Raw genomic sequence first — 20579 nt, 5'->3', positions numbered from 1 at the left:
TAATAGCATAGACACATGTATGTGTGTACACATGTGCGCAAATGCCAAATTTCACCTAAGCACTATTCTGTAAATATGTACATATCTTACACAGCATTTATTTTACAGGCAGCTGTACCTATAGGCGGAGTCTGGGTGGAGCATGGATAGAATTCACATTCCCTGTGTTACGTCAAAGTATGTGCATATCTCTGACATTTAGGCACGAGCACTTACATGAGCTCTATGGCTGCTGTACCTGCTTGTGCCTAAATTATATAGGTACGTTATAGAATTACCTCCTTAAGAGTGGCTAACAAAGGGGCCCTTTCACTAAACTGGGTTAGGTGCTAATGCATGCTTAGCACAGCAAAAAATGGACTACTGCAGGATGTGCTACAGCATTACATGGTACTTTTTGAATGTGTGCGCGCTAACTGCACTAAATCATTTTTTGTATTTTTTGAGGAAGCATGTCAGGGGCAGAGAGTGGGTGTTCCTACACTATCTTGTTAGTGCATCTATATTACTGTCACTGTTCCCTCTAAGCTGAGCGGGAGTCCTCCAACTGCAGTGCTGCCAGTAGGGGGCGGTGCTTCAAAGTTGTGTTGTCAATCACTAGGGACAGGAAGGTTCCCTGGAGTCCTGCAGAACTTCCCTATCCCTCACTATTGAAAATGCAATAGTGAAACAGCACCCCCCCACACTGACAGAACTGTAGGTGGAGGACTCCAGCTCAGTTTAGAGGGAACAGTGATTACTTTATGTTAACTGGTTAGCGCATGGATAATGCAGGAGCCCTTGCTGCCTACAAAATAAGAGGTGATAAATGCTCCCGTGGTAATTTTTAAAAATGGCTGCACGCTAATGGCAACATTAGTGCATGGCTATTAATGAAAAAAAAAATAGAAAATCTGGGTTTTTATAGCTATGGTAAAAATGGGCTTAGCGCATGAGAAAACCCATGTAAGTGTGCGCTAAGGCCTATTTTTACTGCAGCTTAGTATAAGGACCTCAAAATATACAAACAGTATAAATATATGGATGAGGCCATGATCTTGCACAAACATAAGAACAGCTTTACACAGTCTCAGTTTAGAAGTTTTTGCCAAAAATCACTAATTCATTGCAAAACCGAACACAGCTTAAATATTCAGAGCCCCTGGCTTACACTTTAAGGGGAAATTTTATGAACCTTTTTCGTGCAAAGAACAGGTGCTGTTAAAATTCTCAGGGGTGCACACGTATAACGGTTTGCACTACTGATGCACGATGCGTACTTTTATGCAATATGGGCTGGATTCTAGAAATAAAACTCAAAAAAGGGTGTTGGAAAAAAATCAGCGCTGAGCGCAGTTCTATAAAGGGCGCACATCCTTTATAGAATTGTGTTTAGCACTGATTCCCATACCCAGACTTACTTCAAGTCTGGCACTTACGCCCGCTGAAACCAAGTGTAAATGCTGGCACTCAGATTGGGTGTGCTAAGCCAGTATTCTGTAACTACGGATGCAACTTTTTGGACTGCCCCTAATATGCCCATGGACATGTCCCCTTTTGAGCTACTCAATATGAGGGTCTTTTACAAAGCGGCGGTAAGTCCAACACGAGCTTACCCACTTGCTAATCCGGAACTTCCGCCGGACCAATGCAGCCGCCGGCAATAGTTCCAGCTGGAGCATGCGCCATTTCCAGTGCTCTGGAAATTGTTTTTCTGTAGCACGGTGCTACACCTGATGGTAATCGGGCATCGCTGTGTGCTGGGTTACCGTGGGAGCCCTTACCACCATCTCAATGGGTGGTAGTAAGTGCTCCCTGCCGCATGGCCATGCAGTAAGGGTTATCTTATCGCATGGCTATTTTTGGGGGGCATTTTACCCGCTGCGGTAAAAAGGGCCATGGCACGGGAAAAACAGTCCCTGTAGTAGCACGGCGGTAGTTCCAGATTAGCAAGCGTTAAGCCCACGTTGGGCTTACTGCTGCTTAGTAAAAGGTGGGTCAGGGGCGGGGCATGGGTGGGTAAAGGGACGTTCACAAGATTTACAATTCACACCAGGTTACAGGAGGCATATTCCTCACATCCAAAGTTGGGACTGCAAATTCACGCTGAGTGCTATTCAATAAGCAACTATCATCCCGGCATCTAATATTTGGTGCCATTTATAGAATTTAGCCCTCTAAGTGTATTATCATGCCTTTAACCAAGCTGTTCCAATGCTCATTATATTTGGAATCAAAACAGACAGACAACATAGAAACAGTAAACTTGGTTAAAGGGAATACAGAGCCACAGAAATGATAAGCCTTTAGCTTTTCATCATGACACTACTTTTTTTTTCAGCGTTCGACATTCAAATTAATTGAAAGAGTGAAATAAAAATATACTTTTGTGGTCTCTGTAATAGATATGTCCTTTGTCTTTCTTACATAACAACAATTTTTCTAAGTCCTACTTACATTCATCCCAGGGAAAAATGGACAATTTATTCATAATCAATTCTATAAGGTGGCTGAAGGGAGAAACAAGCTCTGTATTAAGCTGGTGGGAACATAGAGTCTGACAAGTAAAAATCTTAATACAGTGTTAACCCATTAAAACACTCGTGTTAGCTAAATTCTTCAAAATATCAACATGCCTAATTTGTGTCTTTATTCATTTTTCTGTCATATCCAGATCTTTGTTCTTGTGTGTTTTATTTTTCCAATTATTAGAGCACTTTTTTTTAAAATAAAAGGTAAGTGCCATTTGTTACCATCACAGCCCCTGATTTTGATAAGCATTTTCCTCAAGTTCACTCTTCATTTGCAAGTGATGTAGTTACATATTATAGGATCAGTGTGATGCCTGAAGGGGCTCTGATGGGATCGGCACAAGAGTGTCACAGTTTAGATTCATGATGGAAGTAGTTAAATAGAAAGAACATAATATACGATTACCCATTCAGGAATGATTAAAGTTTGCAACAGAAACAGAAAATTGGGATTATTTTTGTTTTAAATGACGAATATGCTATAGAAAAATGTTTTGCTGCCATCAGTGTCAACACATTGACCATGCATAGATTTAAAATAATCCAAAAAGGAACCAGTCCACTCCCACAGATAAGGCAAGACAACACAAAAGGTGGGAATGACCACAAAGAAGATGGACCAGGATGATAACCCAGAGCCTTTATTCAAAATGGTGGACAATCAATGTAGAACAAGAAAATATATTGGACCTGACGTAGGCCATGTTTTGATGATTGTGCTTTCCTCAGGGATCCTCAGACAAACAACGACAATATGATATTACCAATAATAAGCAGCTCTGAGGAGACTGCAAATTGTTCAGAAATCCATATCTAAAGTGCCAAGACAAAATGTGCCATCCACCATTTTGAATAAAGGCTCTGGGTTATCACCCTTGTCCATCTTTGTGATTATTCCCACCTTTTGTGTTTAATCATTGTTAAAAAGAATATTACACTTTCACTGCTTGTAAACATACGCTTTTCCTTACTCACTTCTTAATCTACAGACCAAAATAATTCACTATGGGGGCAAATCTACAACTGGGCACCTCCATTTGGGCACTCAGAGGAATCTATCCTATAACAGCACCTAGTATTGGTGCTTAGCATTTAATGCCCACAGTTACATCAGCCATAGACATGGTCTAACTGTGGGAGTTGTAAATGCAGGAGGGACTTACAGTATTCCATAAGTTATATATGTAACTGGGAGCTCTGTCCATGACCCACCAATGCTCCAACCATGTATATGCCCCCCTTGCATTTACACACTATGGTGTTCATTTTCAAAGCATATGGAATGGATGTTTCAAAAGACCAAAATGGACATCCATGTGCTTGAACCGTCCAAATCTCAATTGTGCAAAGGCAAATAGGGATGTCCAACATGGCAGGTCACTAAAATAGCAAGGGGAGCATGTTCTGGGTGTGTTCTGGGAGGGACTAGAGCGGGCCTGAAATCTGGACATCCAACAGTGATTACCGAAGAAACGTCCAAGTCTAAAAATAAGGACATCTTTATTTAGATCTGTTTTGGGAATGTCCAGTTTTCAGAAAGGTGTTTTGATTGAGCAACTGTCCACTGGAGGGATTAAGGCATGACATCTCCTTAATCCCCCAGTGGTTGCTGTCTCCCACCCTCTCCCTTAAAAGTGAAACTGGAAAGGGATACCAAGCTCTATGACAGCTTTAGGTATTACAACCATTCTTAACAGAGCAGGAAGCGGGTTTGAGGAGTAGCCTAGTGGCTAGTGCAGTGTATTGTAAATCAAAGAACCCATGTTCAAATCCTCCTTCAACTCTTTATTTGTTTTAAATTGTTAGCCCGCCAGAAGCAGAAAAATACCTACTGTACCTAAATATATAAACATATGAGACACTTGCAAGCCTGAGGGCTGTTGGTGTGCATTCAGGTTCAGTAGGTATTTTTCTGTTCTTGGAGGGCTCACAATTTAAAACAAATAGTGTTGAAGGAGGATTTGAACATGAGTTCTTTGATTTACAACCTGTGTCCCCTGGTTTATAGTCCACTGCACTAACCACTAGGCTGATCCTCTACTACACAGATGTCTGTGTGGCCATTTTCTAAGAACAAAGATGTAATACCTCATGATATGGGTATTACTAAGACAGCAGTGATAGATTTTTCCAGAGGCCCTGTGGGGAGGGAGGTCAGTGGACTGGAGAGTGAGGTTGTGAGGCCTACCCAGGGGGCGGGGTTGGCAGACATAAAGTGGTTCCCTGTGGTGAGTGACAACAAGTGTGGAATTGTGAAATAACAAAAAGATTGAAGTGAGGTACATGAGGTCTTTGGTTGTCTGTACCTCCCACCAGGACCCTTGGGAGTACTGGGAGGATTCTGGAGTGAAATAAATAAATGCAGGCTGAGTAAAGGAGTAGTTGCTGCCCCTATAAGTGGCAACTGAGGGGACAGAGCTTTAGGTGGATAAGGGGAATCCAGCCTAGAAGCAGGAACCAGAGCAGGGGAAGCCTGTTCAAGGCCAGGGTGTAGCCCTACAAGGTGCATCACTAGAAGGACAACAACCTAAAGGGTCTGTGCTTGAAGGTGCTAGATTGGTATCAGGAGTAACAGAAGCAGCCTTGGATTTATTACTGGCACAACAGGATGGGTAAAGGACAGGAGCCTGTGTAAATATGTACAGTTTTGGAATACTCAAAGAGTGAAGTGGAGTGGCTAAGATTATCACAAACAGTCTTGGGTGGACAAATGTACATAAAGAGTTCTGAAGAGTTTACCTGCTAGTTGAAGGAGTTCTACTAGTAAAGTTATTTTGCATTAAATAAAACTCCTGGAGTGCAGAGTGGTCTTTGGTGTGAGAGGAGGAAGTTTGCTCTCGGAGTGAGAAGGGTATAGCAGTGGCATAGCCACAGGGGGCCTTGGTGGCCTAGCCCCCCCAATTTGGGTTCAGGCCCCTAAAGTCTGCTGGTTTGGCTGGTGGGGGTTCCGAAGCCCTACCAGTTGAAGCTTTCCTATAGTAATATTCGCCGTCATGCTGCCTGCTCTGCTTCTCTCTTCCTTGTATGTATGATAGGTTTTAATGAAATTGAGCATGTGCAAGCTTTGCACATGCTCAATGCCAGTAAAACAGCGCATGTGCACTGGGGCAGGAAAGCAGGGCAGGCAGCACGATGCTGAGTATTGCCACAGGAAGGCTTCTGTTGGTGGCACTTGGGGACTCCCGCCAGCCCAGGTATATAGGGTTGCAGCAGTGGCTGAGAGTTGTGGGGAGGCAGGGCAAAATGTGCTACCCTCCACTTTAGGCTCAGGTCCCCCCCCCCCCAAAAATCAAGGTCTGGCTATGTCTCTGGGGCATACCACTAGTAAATCTCTGTTAAGCTCCCAATACCCCAGATCTCTATTCTGGACCATTGACCCCAGACTCCCAAGCTTGACTGCAGGCGAATTGGGACTTGAGTGCGGTGTGTGGATGATCTCCTGTGACACCATGAATGGAGAGAGAGTGGATTATCCCGGTGACCTAGGTCAAGGTTTTGGACCTGAGCTAATAGCGGTGAGACCCAGGTTTCACAGATGTCCATATTCCTTGTTTCCCCCCATTCAACATTTAGACATTTCAGTTTGTAAAACGGATGTTCTTGCCGGACATTTCCAGAAAATGGACGTCGATTTCATGTATTTTCAAACAGGCTGTATAAAGTTTGAAACTACATATGAGATGGATGTCATTTGGGATGTTCTGAGTTGGACATCCCTATTCTGACTTGAATGTCCTTTCGAAAATGCCCATCCAGGTCACTTATACGTGCTAATACAGAACAGCGCCTATACCATGCACATAAGTGCTAGTATTCTATACATTGTGGTTACCAATAAGAGTTAGAATATCTTTCAAATTATAAATTTTCATTGAACAAATTCTGCCCCATCATATAAGAATAATCTCCCCCCCTCCATAATGCTGTTCCTTTATCTAGAGAATATCTTGTCTTACATTTCCCTATCTGTAAGAATGTGATATATCTTACAGATAGGGAAATCAGTGGTACTTACTGCACACGTATTAATTTACTTCTTGAAGTTATTGTAATTGGTGTTATGTTCTGTATATTATTATGTGTTATTCCCTTATAGTTTGTTTGTAAGCCACATTGATCTTGAGCCTTTTCGGGCTAATGTGGGGTACAAATGTCATAAATAAATAAATAAATAAATATATTAATCTCTCAAACAGAGGAGTAAAGTAAATAATTTAATAGAAAAAATAACTCCACATACACAGTGTGCAGTACTTAAATTACATCATCCAAGCACAGATTCTTAATATATATCATCATTGTTCCATATATTATTTGATTTTTCAATTTTTAACAACGAGGAAATAGACCTCAGAATAATGAGGGTTTATACCAGCTTTTTTCACCTCAAGGTGCTTATAAGTTCCACACCTTTATTCTTCAATCATAGGCTTAAAAAAAAAAACCCTCAACATTTTTAATCTTAAACAGTTAATGAGAAATCACAATTTACTTAGGGCCCTGTTTACTAAGCAGCGCTAAGGGCGTGTTAGCGTTTTAGCGTGTACTAATGATCAGTATGAGCTAAACACTAAATCACTCATAGGTTTAGCATCAAAACAGGAAGTTGCAGTAGAGAGGACGGGACGCAGCAGAAGGAATGCCATGGAGACGGCCTCTGATTGTAAATCGCTGTTTCTCTGTGGTAATTGTTCCAGTTTTCAAAATGAAAGTGTGCGTTTAGTTTCACTTTGAAAACTGCCTATTGAATCAGCAGCAGCAGTTGTCTGTACACATGAACTTTTCAAAATACAAAACTTCTTGCAGTTCCCACCCTACATAATCCCACCCCCAGGAACACTTCTCCTAATTATGGGTATAATTACACATGTTGCCGCACAGTGTGGACAATTTTCAGTTTCAAATAGCCCATTTCCATGGATTTAACACTGTTTTACTTGTGGAAATGACTTTGAACTTTGTCTTCCAAAAGTCATAAATATGGACAAACATTTGTGCACTTTTTTTCAGTTCTTTTCTTTAGCGTACGATAAAACGATCTTGCTTACCTTTAAGATCTTGTCCCCAGGTTGGAGCACACAGGACGCTGGTCCATCAGGCTGAACCCTAGTAACAAAGATACCCTATAAGTCAGAAGTAACAGAAGTTAGGGTTCTATTTTATTGTAAAATATTAGATTAAAGGTTTGTTATCTATTGGTCCTCAAATGCAGAGAACCTTTAGCTATAAAACCAGGATGCTGTACCTCTAGATTTCAAACTTTTAAGGTATTCCACACATTGTAGTTGAAGGGATTTGCTGAGGTACAGTTAGAAAAAACTTGAAATCAATAGATGACAATAATACCAGCATCCATTAAGAAAAACACCCGAGGACATGTCATAAGGAAAAATTCTTTTTTTTTCAAAAAATGATTGCTAGTTAAGAAACTTTAATATACAAAAATATCAGACAAAGGAACTAACAAAAGAAGGAAAAAACCATGTGCTCAAATTTGCACCAATGATAATATTACAGCAACATCCACTTTCATCACTGCTTACAGTAAAAACCTTCCTAGATAACTGTACATTTACACTCAACAAAATCAAACAATGAAAAATTATTCATAAACTTACTTTTCTCTGGAGCCAACATGGACAGCCAATTTTATACAGAATGTAGAAGTCGGAATTGAGTCAAAATGTCTCAATTTTCACTAGTATTTTAGAACAAAATCTGCTGTTGTAGAGACTGTTCTCAAATACAGGAAAAATGGACATTTATATGCTGAGCGTGGGTGGTATAAACATCCATTTAAGAAAAAAAAGCAAAAATTTTCATGGGTTGAAAATAAACACATAATTGTATTTGTGCTGGCACATACATGTTTATCTGCCGTTTTAAAAATGTAAAACGTGTATTTTCCCAGTCCTGTCACAGAGAACAGTATCCTTTGCTAGTTTGGAGTTCTTTTTTGGGGGGGGCATAAACCACTGGGGGATTAAGGGGAAACCTCCCCTAATCCCTACAGTGGAGTGCTGCTCAATAGGAGCAGTTTGCCAAACCCTAAGCGTGTTTGGTAGCAGGTGTAAGTCCTAATGTCAATATTTTAGGTCATAGATGTGTGTGTATGTCTTCTTTTAAAATTATATTATGTATGTTATGCTGTGATATGCCATGAGTTGTAGGATCATGCGGAATAGAAAATGTTTAAATAAATAAATAGACTTTAATCCCATTCTGAAACGGGGGAATAAATGTCTATTAACTTGCTACATCCTTGTTCCTCCCAAAACACACCCAGAGCATGCCCCCTTTCTAGTTGTATGTTCATAGGTTTGAGATATGGAAAATAAACATCTAAGTGATGGTTTATGCACATCTGAAACATGAATAGACCTTCTAAAACGACTGCCATAAATATGCAGAGCAACAGAAAAACACAGAAATAGCTTTCTCCTATCTTTTTCTGGAGCAAACATATAATCATGCAGAGCCACAGAAGAACATTCAAATCATCTCAATCTCTCTTTTATTAATTCCTTTGTTATTTATATTTTGTAGTAATTTTCAATTGTTGACATTATTTAGTTTGATTTTTGAAAGAAATATCAGACACAGGTGGGAGATATGTGATGATACAGAATGGTCAATGTCAGAGACAGATGTATGAGAGGAAGGGAAGAAGAAGAGGTAGATAGTGAAGAAATAGAAAATGGAAATGAGATCCTGGAAAAAGACGGGAGAAAAATCAAACAGAGGAGAGATCCACACCTTCTGAACTGAAAAAAGGAAAATGAAATAGGTCAGCTTTGGAAATGGGCATTTCTTGTATTTGGTTCAACACAGGAGGAAATTCATTTCTATTTCTCTTTCTTTGGTTTCACAGATCCCAGAGTCCGGTTTATTGCATTATCCACTTCATCTTATTTTGTCTGTGTGTTTGTTTCTAATTTGTAACCTCTTATTATTTACTAGGTGATGGTCTGGACATTCCATGTGTAACCGAGGTGAGGGATTCTGTTAACATGAAGGTTCTGTGTTAGAATCTATAGCAATCTCTTTTCCCCAACTGGAGGTGTATTGGTGTTCTATAATATTTCAGCAGTGACTTTTCATAGATAGGACTGGTACAGTTTGAATTTTTGGATTTGGGGCTGGTATGGTATAGTAAACTTTAGAATATCCTTTTGCAGGGGTCTATGTTAATGATAATGTCTAGCAGTGGAGGGAGTTTGTATTGTTGTTACTGAAGTGACACAAGAATCTAAATAGAATTGTATTTCTATGTTAAATTGTAAAGAGACACAGACAGCAAAGGTGATCCGAGGAGGAAGAACAAGCAGCGGTTCACCAAAGCAAATTTTATTGAACGGGGACCCAACTTGGTCAAGATTTGGTCTTGCATTCGTTAGGGGTCATCAGATTCTTCAAAACAAAACCTAAACAATTCACTCCAGCAGAAAAACGTCTTTGAGCGAGCATAGAAGTGTCTTCTCTCATTGCATCAACCATATGGCTGGCCAAGTTGGGTCCCCACTGCTTGTTCTTGCTGTCTGTGTTGCTTTGTGTGCTACTGCAGAGGTTTTTCTCCTGCTTTTTTGAATTGAAAAGAGAAACATTCTATTCTGTACCTGTTGTTGGGGTATTCTATTGGTTGATCTAGCAATGTCTCATATGAATGAATATCTATACTCTATTGGGGCAATATTTAGATAGTAGTGGTCAGCATGTATTTCAATACCACCTACCATAGGCTTTTTATATCTGGATATTCAATGCAAGACTGTACCCAAATACTGGTGATGAATATTTAGGTGTAAAGCTGTCACTTGTATTTATTTGGTACTGGCAATATTCAAACCAGTACCCAGATAATTACCTGGACAACCTTTTTTGCTGTCCTAACTTAAGTTAGATAGTTAGTTAGCGGATTGAATATTGCTGCTAATTGGGTAACTCCTTGCACTCCCTTAGCTCTATCCCCATACTGCCCTGGTACTACTCAGACAGTGCTGAGGCAGTCTGACTGGATATTCAGGAGCATTATCTGGATAGTGCCACTGAATATCTGGGTAAAGACCTGGTCAAAGAAACAGATCATGGCTCCCCTGATAGTTTCCAGCATCTCTCTCTTTTCCTACTTCCCTGCTCACTTGGTCTCCAGCATCATTCTCTTCCACCCTCACCCCCATGGTCTCCAACATCTCTCTCTTTCAGCTCTGATTGTAAGCTCTGCAATTAGATTGTAAGCTCTGTCTAGAAGCGCTATAGAAATGATAAGTAGTAGTAGTAGCTCCACCCCCTGTGGTCTCCAGCATCTCTCTCTTTCATTTCTACTCCCTATGGTCTCTAGCATCTGTCTCTTCCACCCTCCAACCTCCCTGTAGTTTCTAACATCTCTCTCCTTCATCCCCACTGCCATGATTTCCAGCACCTCTCTCATTTCCTCCTTCTCCACCTCTCCCTCTCTCCCATCCTACCCCATGAGGTGTTCAGACCTTACCTCCCTTTCTTTGGTTTAGCAACGTGGCAGTTGGCAGCTATAGAAGCTGAATCTTGGCCAGCGCAGAGGCTTGAGAATCTGTGCATGCTCAAGCCCTGCTAACTCCTTCCCCTTCCGAACTTCCTGTTTCCGAGGAGGTGGAAGTCAGCAGGCCTTGAGCATGCATAAATGCTCATGGCCCCATGTCATGTCATCATCCTGGAGAAAGGAAGGAGAGAGATCCGTGCGAATGCGATGCCACCTCCTAAATTGTGCTGCCCTAGGTGGCTGCACAATGGATAGGCCGACACTGCTACCAGGGTAAGTTCCATTGAACAACGACCCCTGTGAGAGTAATATAATAAGAGTGTGGCTATGTATGAAGGGTAAGAAGACTTCTCTTTCAGGCTTATTTTATAAAGACAAATGAATACTTATGTCTTTATAAAACCGCACCAGAAAACCTACAGGAATCACAGATAAAATGAATCTATGTATTATTATACCAGCTTGGGAGTTGGAGTGCACGAACACATGTACAATATATGCAACTGCATGCATTTTAGAATGAAATGTATAAATCATGACTCTTCCTACGCTTCACTGAAAATCTGTCCCAAAAACGCCTACACTACCGTAACATAGTAACATAGAGGGGCATAATCAAACAGCGCCGGCGAAATCGATCGCTGGTGATCTATTTTGGCGGCGCCGCAACAGCTGTCCGGAACCGTATTATCGAAAAAGATGGCCGGCCAACTTTTGTTTCGATAATATGGTTGGGGCCGGCCAAATGCCACAGATCGCCGGGTTTGAGATGGCCGACTTTGTTTTTCAGCGATAATGGAAACTGGAACCGGCCATCTCAAACACGGCCAAATCCAAGGCATTTGGCCGTGGGAGGGGCCAGCATTTGTAGTGCACTGGTACTTCTGGATCTTGCTGATCAGTTATGTTATGACTTACTTGTTCAGGAGTGCTGTATTTTGTGATACTGTTTTGAGAAATGTTCAATAAAGACTTCATACAAATGAAAAGTCCCTGACGTGCACTTCCCTTAATAGCCGTCTTTCTCTGCGAAAGTCTCTTAATGGCCATCTTTCTCCCCGAACAGGGAAATCAAGAGTTTTTGCACACTGCTTTTTTTTGTAGTAACAGTGGGATTTGAACCAGCCACCTCTGTATTACAAGACCAGTGATGTAACCACGTGGCCACAGCTCCACTTACTTGGGTGTCCCTCCCTTTTGATTATACCCCTCCAGGTCTCTCTCAGTCACTCACAGACAGCTTAACACACTGTGATTGGCTGAGAGAGACCTGAAGGGGTATAATCAAAAGGGAGGGACAGCCAAGTAAGTGGAGCTGTGGCAAAGTGGTTACATCATGGCTCTTGTAATGCAGAAGTGGCTGGTTCAAATCCCACTGTTACTACTAAAAAAGCTGTTTTGATTTCCCTGTTTGGGGAGAAAGACGGCCATTAAGAGAAGTGCACTTTCGGAGAGAAAGACGGCTATTAAGGGAAGTGCATGTCAGGGACTGCCATCAAGGGAAAATGCACGGCAGGGACTTTTTTAATTTGTATGAAGTCTTTCTTGAACATTTCTCAAAACAGTATCACAAAATACAGCACTCCAGAACAAGTAAGTCATCAGCAAGATCCTTTTTTTTTTTTTTTTTTTTTTACGAGCTGGCAGACTGGCTTCCCCTCCTAGGAAGGAAATGTTTTAAAGTTTTTTTTTTGGGTGGGAGGGGGTTGGTGACCACTGAAGGAGTATGGGGAGGTCATCCCCGATTCCTTCTGGTGGTCATCTGGTCAGTTTGGGCATCTTTTTGAGACTTGGTCGTGAAAATAAATAGACCAAGTAAAACCGGCCAAATGCTCGTCATCGCCGTTTTTCTTTTTTCCATTATCAGCTGAAGCCGGCCATCTCGTAAGCACGCCCACATCCCGCCTTCACTACCCTGCCGACACGCCCCCTTGAAGTTTAGCCGCCTCCACGACGGAATGCCGGCGAGTGTGTCCAAAAATCGGCTTTCGATTATACCGATTTGGCCGGTTTTAGGAGATGGTCGGCCATCTCCCGATTTGTGTCGGAAGATGGCCGGCTATCACTTTCGAAAATAAGCTGGATAGTAACATAGTAGATGACGGCAGAAAAAGACCTGCACAGTCCATCTAGTCTGCCCAACAAGATAAACTCATATGTGCTACTTCTTGTGTATACCTTACCTTGATTTGTATCTGCCATTTTCAGGACACAGACCGTAGAAATCTTGCCCAGAACTAGCCCCACCACCCAAACACCAGCCCCGTATAACATACAAGTTCATGCGTTCTTGTCAAAAAGGGATAATTTATAAAAGGCAATTTACAGGCATATAGTAGCATATATGCATGAAAAAACCTTTATGAAAATACTCCCATATGATTTGCATAAAATATGTATGTAAGAGCGACTAAGCACAAATGTAAAATGAGAAATCAGGGTGGGAGATAGGGGGAGGCATTGGGAGCAGAGCTTGCCCCCCAAACCAATAAAGGCATTCTGCAGTCCCTCTCCCTATGCATCATATATGGTACAGTCTTGTATATGCCAAACAGCAAGTACAAAATCCATTAGTACTGAAGTGCTGGCTGATGAGTTTCCCATTGAAAACATGCTTGACGTCCTTTGGGCACAATATCCCTTCATTGATGTCTATTGAGATGAACTGGATGCCATCATTTGCTTTCAGTATCTTGCATGAAATATTTAGTGAATGGATTGCAATGTCTGATATTATGCTAGTCCATGGGAGGTGAACATTGTTCTTCATGTCTGAATTGGTGAGATGATGTAAAGCTATAAAGCAATTGTTAAAATCTGTTCAATTGACACAGAGTTTCAAAAGCTTTGCAGATGTTCCTGAGGGTTGATACAACCTGAGTATCCTCAGGCATGCACGGTCACCTTTTCAAAATTCTGTCTCCCGGCTCATTGCGTACTTTTTACTTTCTCTGAAGATAAGCAGTTCACTGAGTCACTCAAGAGACTTAAATTAGTGCTTCTGAACCTTATCTAGGAGGCACACCTAACCATTGAATGTAAATATATGTCATGCATATTCATTGTGGTAATCCTGAAAATCCGACTGGCTAAGTGTGCTTCCAGGAGAGGGATAAGGAACACTGGGTTAGATGCTAATGCTTAGTGATGAATGTTTTGTAGACCATGCTGCAGTGACCGATCTCTTGAGATCATTGGACAGTCTTTCCTACTGTCCTTTCAAAAAAACTATAACCTTGCAGAGCTTCTTTAGAAAACTTCTTTTTCTGTTTCTTTCAACATTCACCCTAGTTTTTGTGCCTTAGTTAAGGTTTTTGGACCTTCTTAACTTTTTCTTTGACAGTCTCATTGAGCTGGCCTATATTTAAAATTTCAGTCAAACGTTGGTAGCTTGCTCTGATCAATACTTTCAAGTCAATATTCAGCTGGTTATAGTGAGTGTATTTTTTTTTTTTAATGCTGACCATCGACAGCTAAGATAGACCTGGATATTCAATGCTGGCTGGTAGTGTAGTTAGTACTGAATGGGTCCCCTATAATAGGTAGTGGGGGCTGGAGGAGGAATCTCTTCAGAGCTCCAATAAACAAACCCTGCAAAAAGCAAACACATTCCATACCTATGTACAAAACCTGTCACAGTAATAGAAATAGAACCTGAAATGCAAGCTATCAGACATTCACATTTCCTAAAGCTGCCATATTACAATTAATACATTCAGGGAAAAAATACTTTTTTCTACTTTTGTTGTCTGAGCATTGCTTTGGTCCCAGTGTCTCTTTTCTATTTTTCTCTGTAACCCTATCTTACTCTGTCCAACATCCCCTCTCTTTGTCCCTATACATTGAATCCAGCATTACCCTTCTGTTTCCCTGTCTCTATCCATTCTCCATGCCCATCATCTCTTCTATGCAGTGTGTTTTTTCTAGCAAAAAAGGTTCCGGTACTCAAATGCTAGGCCACCCTTCAGGAGTGGGGTGATCACTGAGGGACCCACCCCATAATAGCTAGGCCCCCTGCAACCAGTCACAGAATCTATGACAAGACAGGATTGGTGTGTAGAGCCTGAGATCTATCATTAAAACTTGGGGTCCATGGGTCAATTTTAGCAGACAGCGGAAAAGGTGCCGGTACTCAGTACCCCCAAGTACCCCCTCAAAAAAAGCCCTGCTTCTATGTGTCACTGTCCCTCTCCATATCCACTTCTCCCCTCTCTCTTCCCTTCCTCCTGCACTCCTTGATCCCCTCCCCTGTGGTTCTACATCTCTCCCTCCCTCCCTCCATTGGTCCAGTGTTTCTACCCCCTCCCTCCCCTCTTGTCCTGTCTCAGTCCTCTCTCTCTTTCCTATGCTTCCTCCCTTCCCTAATCACAGCATCTCTCCCCTTCTATTCCCCCTCTCCTTTGCTCCAGGTTTCTGTCTCTCTCTCTCTTCCCTGCTTCTCTCCAAGTCCAACATCTCTCCCCTCTCCCCACTGCAGATCTGGCATCTCTCCATCACCCCCACTGTGTGCATCCAGAATCTCTCTGTAGCCAACCTGCTGGTCCTCCAAATACAAGGCAAGTTGCTGGTAGAGGAAGCAATGAAAACAGGCTGTATCCTGCCCAAAAGAAGCTGCGTCCCAGTTAACTATGTGGGCTTGAGCATTGAATACAGTGCCCGGGTAGCATACGGGACTGCCTGACTCTGTCATGGCTGGTAAAATCCTTGTCAGAAAAAATACATAAGGGGTAGCAAACTTTCAAAATATTCCAAAGAGAGCATGAAACATGCAGTTTGCTAACAAGGTGGCTAACCCAGACTGTGGGTAGCAATGAAAAATCTCACAATTTAAACAAATGAGGCCTCAAAAGGAGCAACGGTCTGATCAAACTTGTCAGTCTATCTTCAAAGGGGTTTTCAGATATTATCATTGGCCCACTAAATTATCTATCTCCAGAAAAAAAGAGAGCAACAACAACAAAACCCCCCAAAATTCCAGAAACAGAGAAAAATAGCCAAACCCCACACCGTCTGTTTTAGTCATCAAAAACAAAAATATCCACATCAAATCCCCAAAGTTCCAACACACACAGTTCATGACTTATATCAAAATAAAGTCCCACAAGTACTTAGCTTGACTGAAGAGCTATCTTTTCCCAATATCAGCTCCTCCAATTGCTACTATTCCAGTGCATATAGGAATTTTCTTCAAGTGCTGCAGAACATGAACAAATTCCAACTGTCCAAAATGTAAATGTGTAAATGTGAAATTTGCCATTTTTATAGCTCCCCACAGTCTGGGTTAGCCATCTTGTTAGCAAACTGCCATGTTTCATGCTCTTTTGGGTTAAATCCTTTTGAATATTGGATCTTTTATCTTTTTCAACCATATCTTATGAGGAGAAATATTTTTTGTTTAATTTTGCTTCTGTGATTTTCCTCACCATGTTCAAGAAGCAGGGCAATGGCTTCAAGTTCTGTCTCAAAGACAAACAAGATGTAAAGGACAGACCATCAAAGGAATGATGTAGTACAGGTTGTAGCTTGATAGGCAAGAAGCTTTTCTTCTGATTCTGCATGCCTATATAACAATCACATGAGTTTCACAGCAACTTGCTTGCTGTAAATTCCAAACAAAAGCATAAACCTTATTGCAAAAAACAAAATTGAGGTGTAGCTTTTTAATTTAAAAAAATCACCCGTTTGTACAATTTAATTTCTTGATTAGCACAATTCTTTAGCTCAATTGTAATTTTGTATTTGCATCTGCATATGTAAAATAGTGTACGAAAAACAACACATTAACATTTTCAACCATAATTATACCCATAATTTGCCATTTTCATGTCTTATGCACTTGCAAATGTAATACATTTTAGTACATAATTTGCTTCATAGTTTTGAGATAATACTATAACGCTCAGTCTGTGAGTCTATACAAAGATGTTTTCCCTAGAGCTATACAGGATTGGAAAAATAGGCTCCAAGCTTTCTTTGCCAATGAACTAAAGTCCAACTTGTCATGACTGGTGCTTAAGGTTCAAAATGAGGACCACAGAATCACACCATTCTCTGGTGGGCAGGTCATGTTGAGGATGTCTTCAAATTTTTCAGCTCCTGGGGATGAGGTTAGGCCCAGAAGATAAGAGAAATCACACTCCCCCACACAAGCTGTGACTTGAGAAATCACGGATAAAATGAATCTGTGTATGATTACACCAGCTTTGGAGTGGGAGTGAACATACACATGTAAATATATGGGACTGTATGTATTTTAGAAAGAAATGTGTAAATTGTGACTTTTCTGGTCAGTCCCTCCCTTCTCCTGATGCATCTCTCCCTTCACTTCTCGGCCCTGCAAAACTATCGCAATTCTCTCCCTCCCCCCTCCGCTCCCCCTATGTCTTAAAATCACCTCCAGTCTTTGCCTGTCAATGCCAGCAGCACTCATAGGTTGCCTGCGGCCTGCACCAGGGATTTCTGTGGGACGGGGAGGGAAGGGGAGTGGCAGCGTGAGACACACCCTCTGTTCAAAGTTTCTAGCTATGCTTCACTGAAAACCTGTCCCAAATACACCTACACCACAGTAGAATAAAAGTTCACACATTCTTGTCATCTTGGGGTTTTGAGGGTTCTGAGCCCTTAATCAAAGAATCAAAGAGACCCAGTGCCTTGATGTATCTCTTTGACACATGGCTCTGACAGCCAGGAGACAGCCAGGAGCTGTCCTACTCAGTCAGGCCAAGGGTCCATCTAACCCAGTATCCTATTTCCAATAGTAGCCAGTCCAGATCACTAGTACTTGGTAGAGTCCCAAAAAGTAGCAAGATTCCATATTAATTAACATCAGGGATAAGTAATGGTTTTCCCCAGGTCTATAATAATCACCGTTTATGAACAAGCCTCCAAGAATTTGTCCAAACCTTTTTTAAACCCAGCTACATTAATTGATTTTATCAGTTGCTCCATCAATGAGTTCCAGAACTTAAATACACATTGAGTGTATTTTAAATTTGCTACTACATAACTTCATGGACTGACCCTAGTCTTTGTCCTTGTTGTAAAGTAAACACTTGATTTGCGTTTACCTATTCCACTCCATTCATTTATACTGTAGACCTCTGTCATATCTCCCCTCAGCAGTCTCTTCTTCAAGCTGAAGAGCCCTAATCTCTTTAGCCTTTTCTCATGAGAGTCATTATATCCCCTTCTTCATTTTGGTTACCCTTCTTTGTATATTTTCCAGTTCCACTACATCTGTTTTTGAGATGCAGTGACCAGAATTGCACATAATACCCAAGGCGATTTCTCACCTGGTGCAATATGGAGGCTTTCCAATATTCTTTGTCTTATTCTCTATTCCTTTTATAATAATTCCTAACATTCCGATTGCTTTTTTGGATGCTGCTGCTCCATGATGACCCCTAAATCTTTTTCCTCAGACATGACTCCTAATGTGGAACCTAGTATCTTGTAACTATAAATTGTGTTATTCTTTCCAACGTTCATCACTTGGCACTTACCCTTATTAAATTTCATCTGCCATTTAGATGCCCAATCTTCCAGCCTCCAAGGTCCTCTTGCAATTTCACACAATCTGCTTGCGATGTAACAGCTTTGAATAGTTTCATGTCATCTGCAAATCTGATCACCTCACTCATCATTCCCATTTAAAGATAATTTATAAATATGTTAAAATGCATTGCTCCCAGTACATATCCTTAAGGTATTCCACTATTCATCTTCCCCCATTGAGAGGATTAGCCATTTAATCCTACTCTCTGTTTTCTATCTTTTAGATAGGAGGTGCAAGCACTGTTCCCTCTCAGCTGAGTGGAGTCCTCCACCTATAGTCCAGCCAGTGGGGGGGGGGGGGGGGGGGTGCTGTTTCATCATCACATTTTCAGTACTGAGTCTACAGTACTCCAGGGAAGCTGCCTGTCTCTATGGATTGAAAACACAATATTGAAGCACCATCCCCCTCTGGAAGCAGTGCAGTTGGGGGACTCCTGCTCAGCTTAGAGGAAACAGGGGTGCAGGAAGTTCTGTACTATTCATAATGGCAGTATGTGAAGATGAAACTCTGTCAAGCAGGCACAGACTGGTCTCTGATGGTCCTGTCTGGAGCTCTTTAAACTGATATTCAGAAAGTCCCAGAGAACCTCAGTCTCCTATGAGATTAATTCTGGTGCTGTTTATCAGTACTTTTCAAGGTGCAGATGGACACGAGAATTGGCTAAAGTTTTCATTATACATGTTAAGCATCTCAGCTTCCCTTAGTGCACTAAGGGATCCATCCTCTTGCACCTTCCATTCAGTCTGTTGCTCCAAACCTGTCTTGGTGCTTTCTGTGCCAAATTAAAGTCAAAGAAACTCAAAGTATGAGGCCTCCCTTGCCCCTCAACTTCTCTCAGGACTGATGTTCAAAGATTTTAGGCCACAGAGGTCTTGAGCTCCATGGCCAGTGTGAGTCCAGGCTATTATGGAATCAACATGTAGAAGAAAACCCCATTTCTGTATAGCCTCTAGTTGTCAGATCATAGGGTGCTTGTTTCATTTGAAACCTCCAATCAAGCACTTCATATAATGTAAAGGAAAATTAATGTGTATGTTATCAAGCTGATGGAAGCCCTAACAAGCCTCTAGAACAGGGGTTCTGAACCCAGTCCTTGGGACACACTTAGCCAGTCTAGTTTTCAGGATAGCCCTAATGAATATGCATGAGCTAGATTTGAATGCACTGCCTTCACTATATGTAAATCTATATCATGCATATTCATTGTGGGTATCCTGAAAACCTGACCGGCTGGGTGTGTCCTGAGGACTGGGTTCAGAACCCCTGCTCTAGACTCTTGAAACCTTAAGCATCTGACTTAGAAGGTCCCTGCTATGGTGTTAGTCATTTCAGCTTTAGATCCAGGATTTCTTATTAATAGGCTGGTGTTCATATGCATCTTAAGTTCCTGCCTAACATGGTATCAGACTTCTACCTTAGTGAATCATTCTGTCAACATTTTCCCCTAGGCCACACATCCAAAAAGGTAAATCCCCCTTCCTTCCCTGTACTACAAGAGACCTGTCACATTTAGCTCATCCAGATTTTTGTTTGTTTTGATTCCAATAGGACTTGGAGTGCAGTGTCAAAGAACTGCAACATTTCTAATTGACGAGCAGACTGCATCTCCGTGTCTAAAGGAACTTTCTGTCCCTCAGAGCTTCTTCAAAAGGTAGAGCCCAGTCTCAGCTATGTTGGGGTCTATTTGATAGTTTCAAGCTGTTTTCTCCATGGTAAATAAGAACCCCCCCCCCCTCAAAATATAAAATAGGTTTTCCAAACAAAAGTATTTCTTACCCGTTGGGGGTGGAGGTTGTTGTTTTTCTTTTTTAGTGGTTGAAAACTACCCTTAATCATGGAATCCCATTTGTGTGACTCAGAGAAATGCTCATCTTCAGAGAAAGCAAAGTTGCTTACCTGTTACAAGCTCTTTGAAGACAGCATTTTACCAATCACAAAACCCTCCCACCACCCCTTTGGAGCTGCTCTCCCTTGAGTCAAAGTCTATGGAACAGAGGGA

General features: G+C 41.5%; 1 protein-coding gene across 2 annotated transcripts in view; it reads right to left on the bottom strand.

Annotated features, from left to right (window-relative positions):
* The window catches only part of LRRC7 (leucine rich repeat containing 7), a 593735-nt gene that overhangs the window by 20936 nt on the left and 552220 nt on the right, over positions 1–20579 (bottom strand). For both annotated transcript variants that reach the window (XM_030207242.1, XM_030207243.1), the window contains one exon: positions 7559–7633. In XM_030207242.1, the coding sequence (XP_030063102.1) occupies positions 7559–7633 (75 nt within the window). The remainder of the gene's footprint in view (positions 1–7558; positions 7634–20579) is intronic.

This window comes from Microcaecilia unicolor, chromosome 6 (genome assembly GCF_901765095.1).
Source record: "Microcaecilia unicolor chromosome 6, aMicUni1.1, whole genome shotgun sequence".
NCBI classification, from domain to species: Eukaryota; Metazoa; Chordata; class Amphibia; order Gymnophiona; family Siphonopidae; genus Microcaecilia; species Microcaecilia unicolor.
The sequence above is the reverse complement of the archived record's forward strand: the minus strand, read 5'-3'. Positions and strand labels throughout refer to the sequence as shown.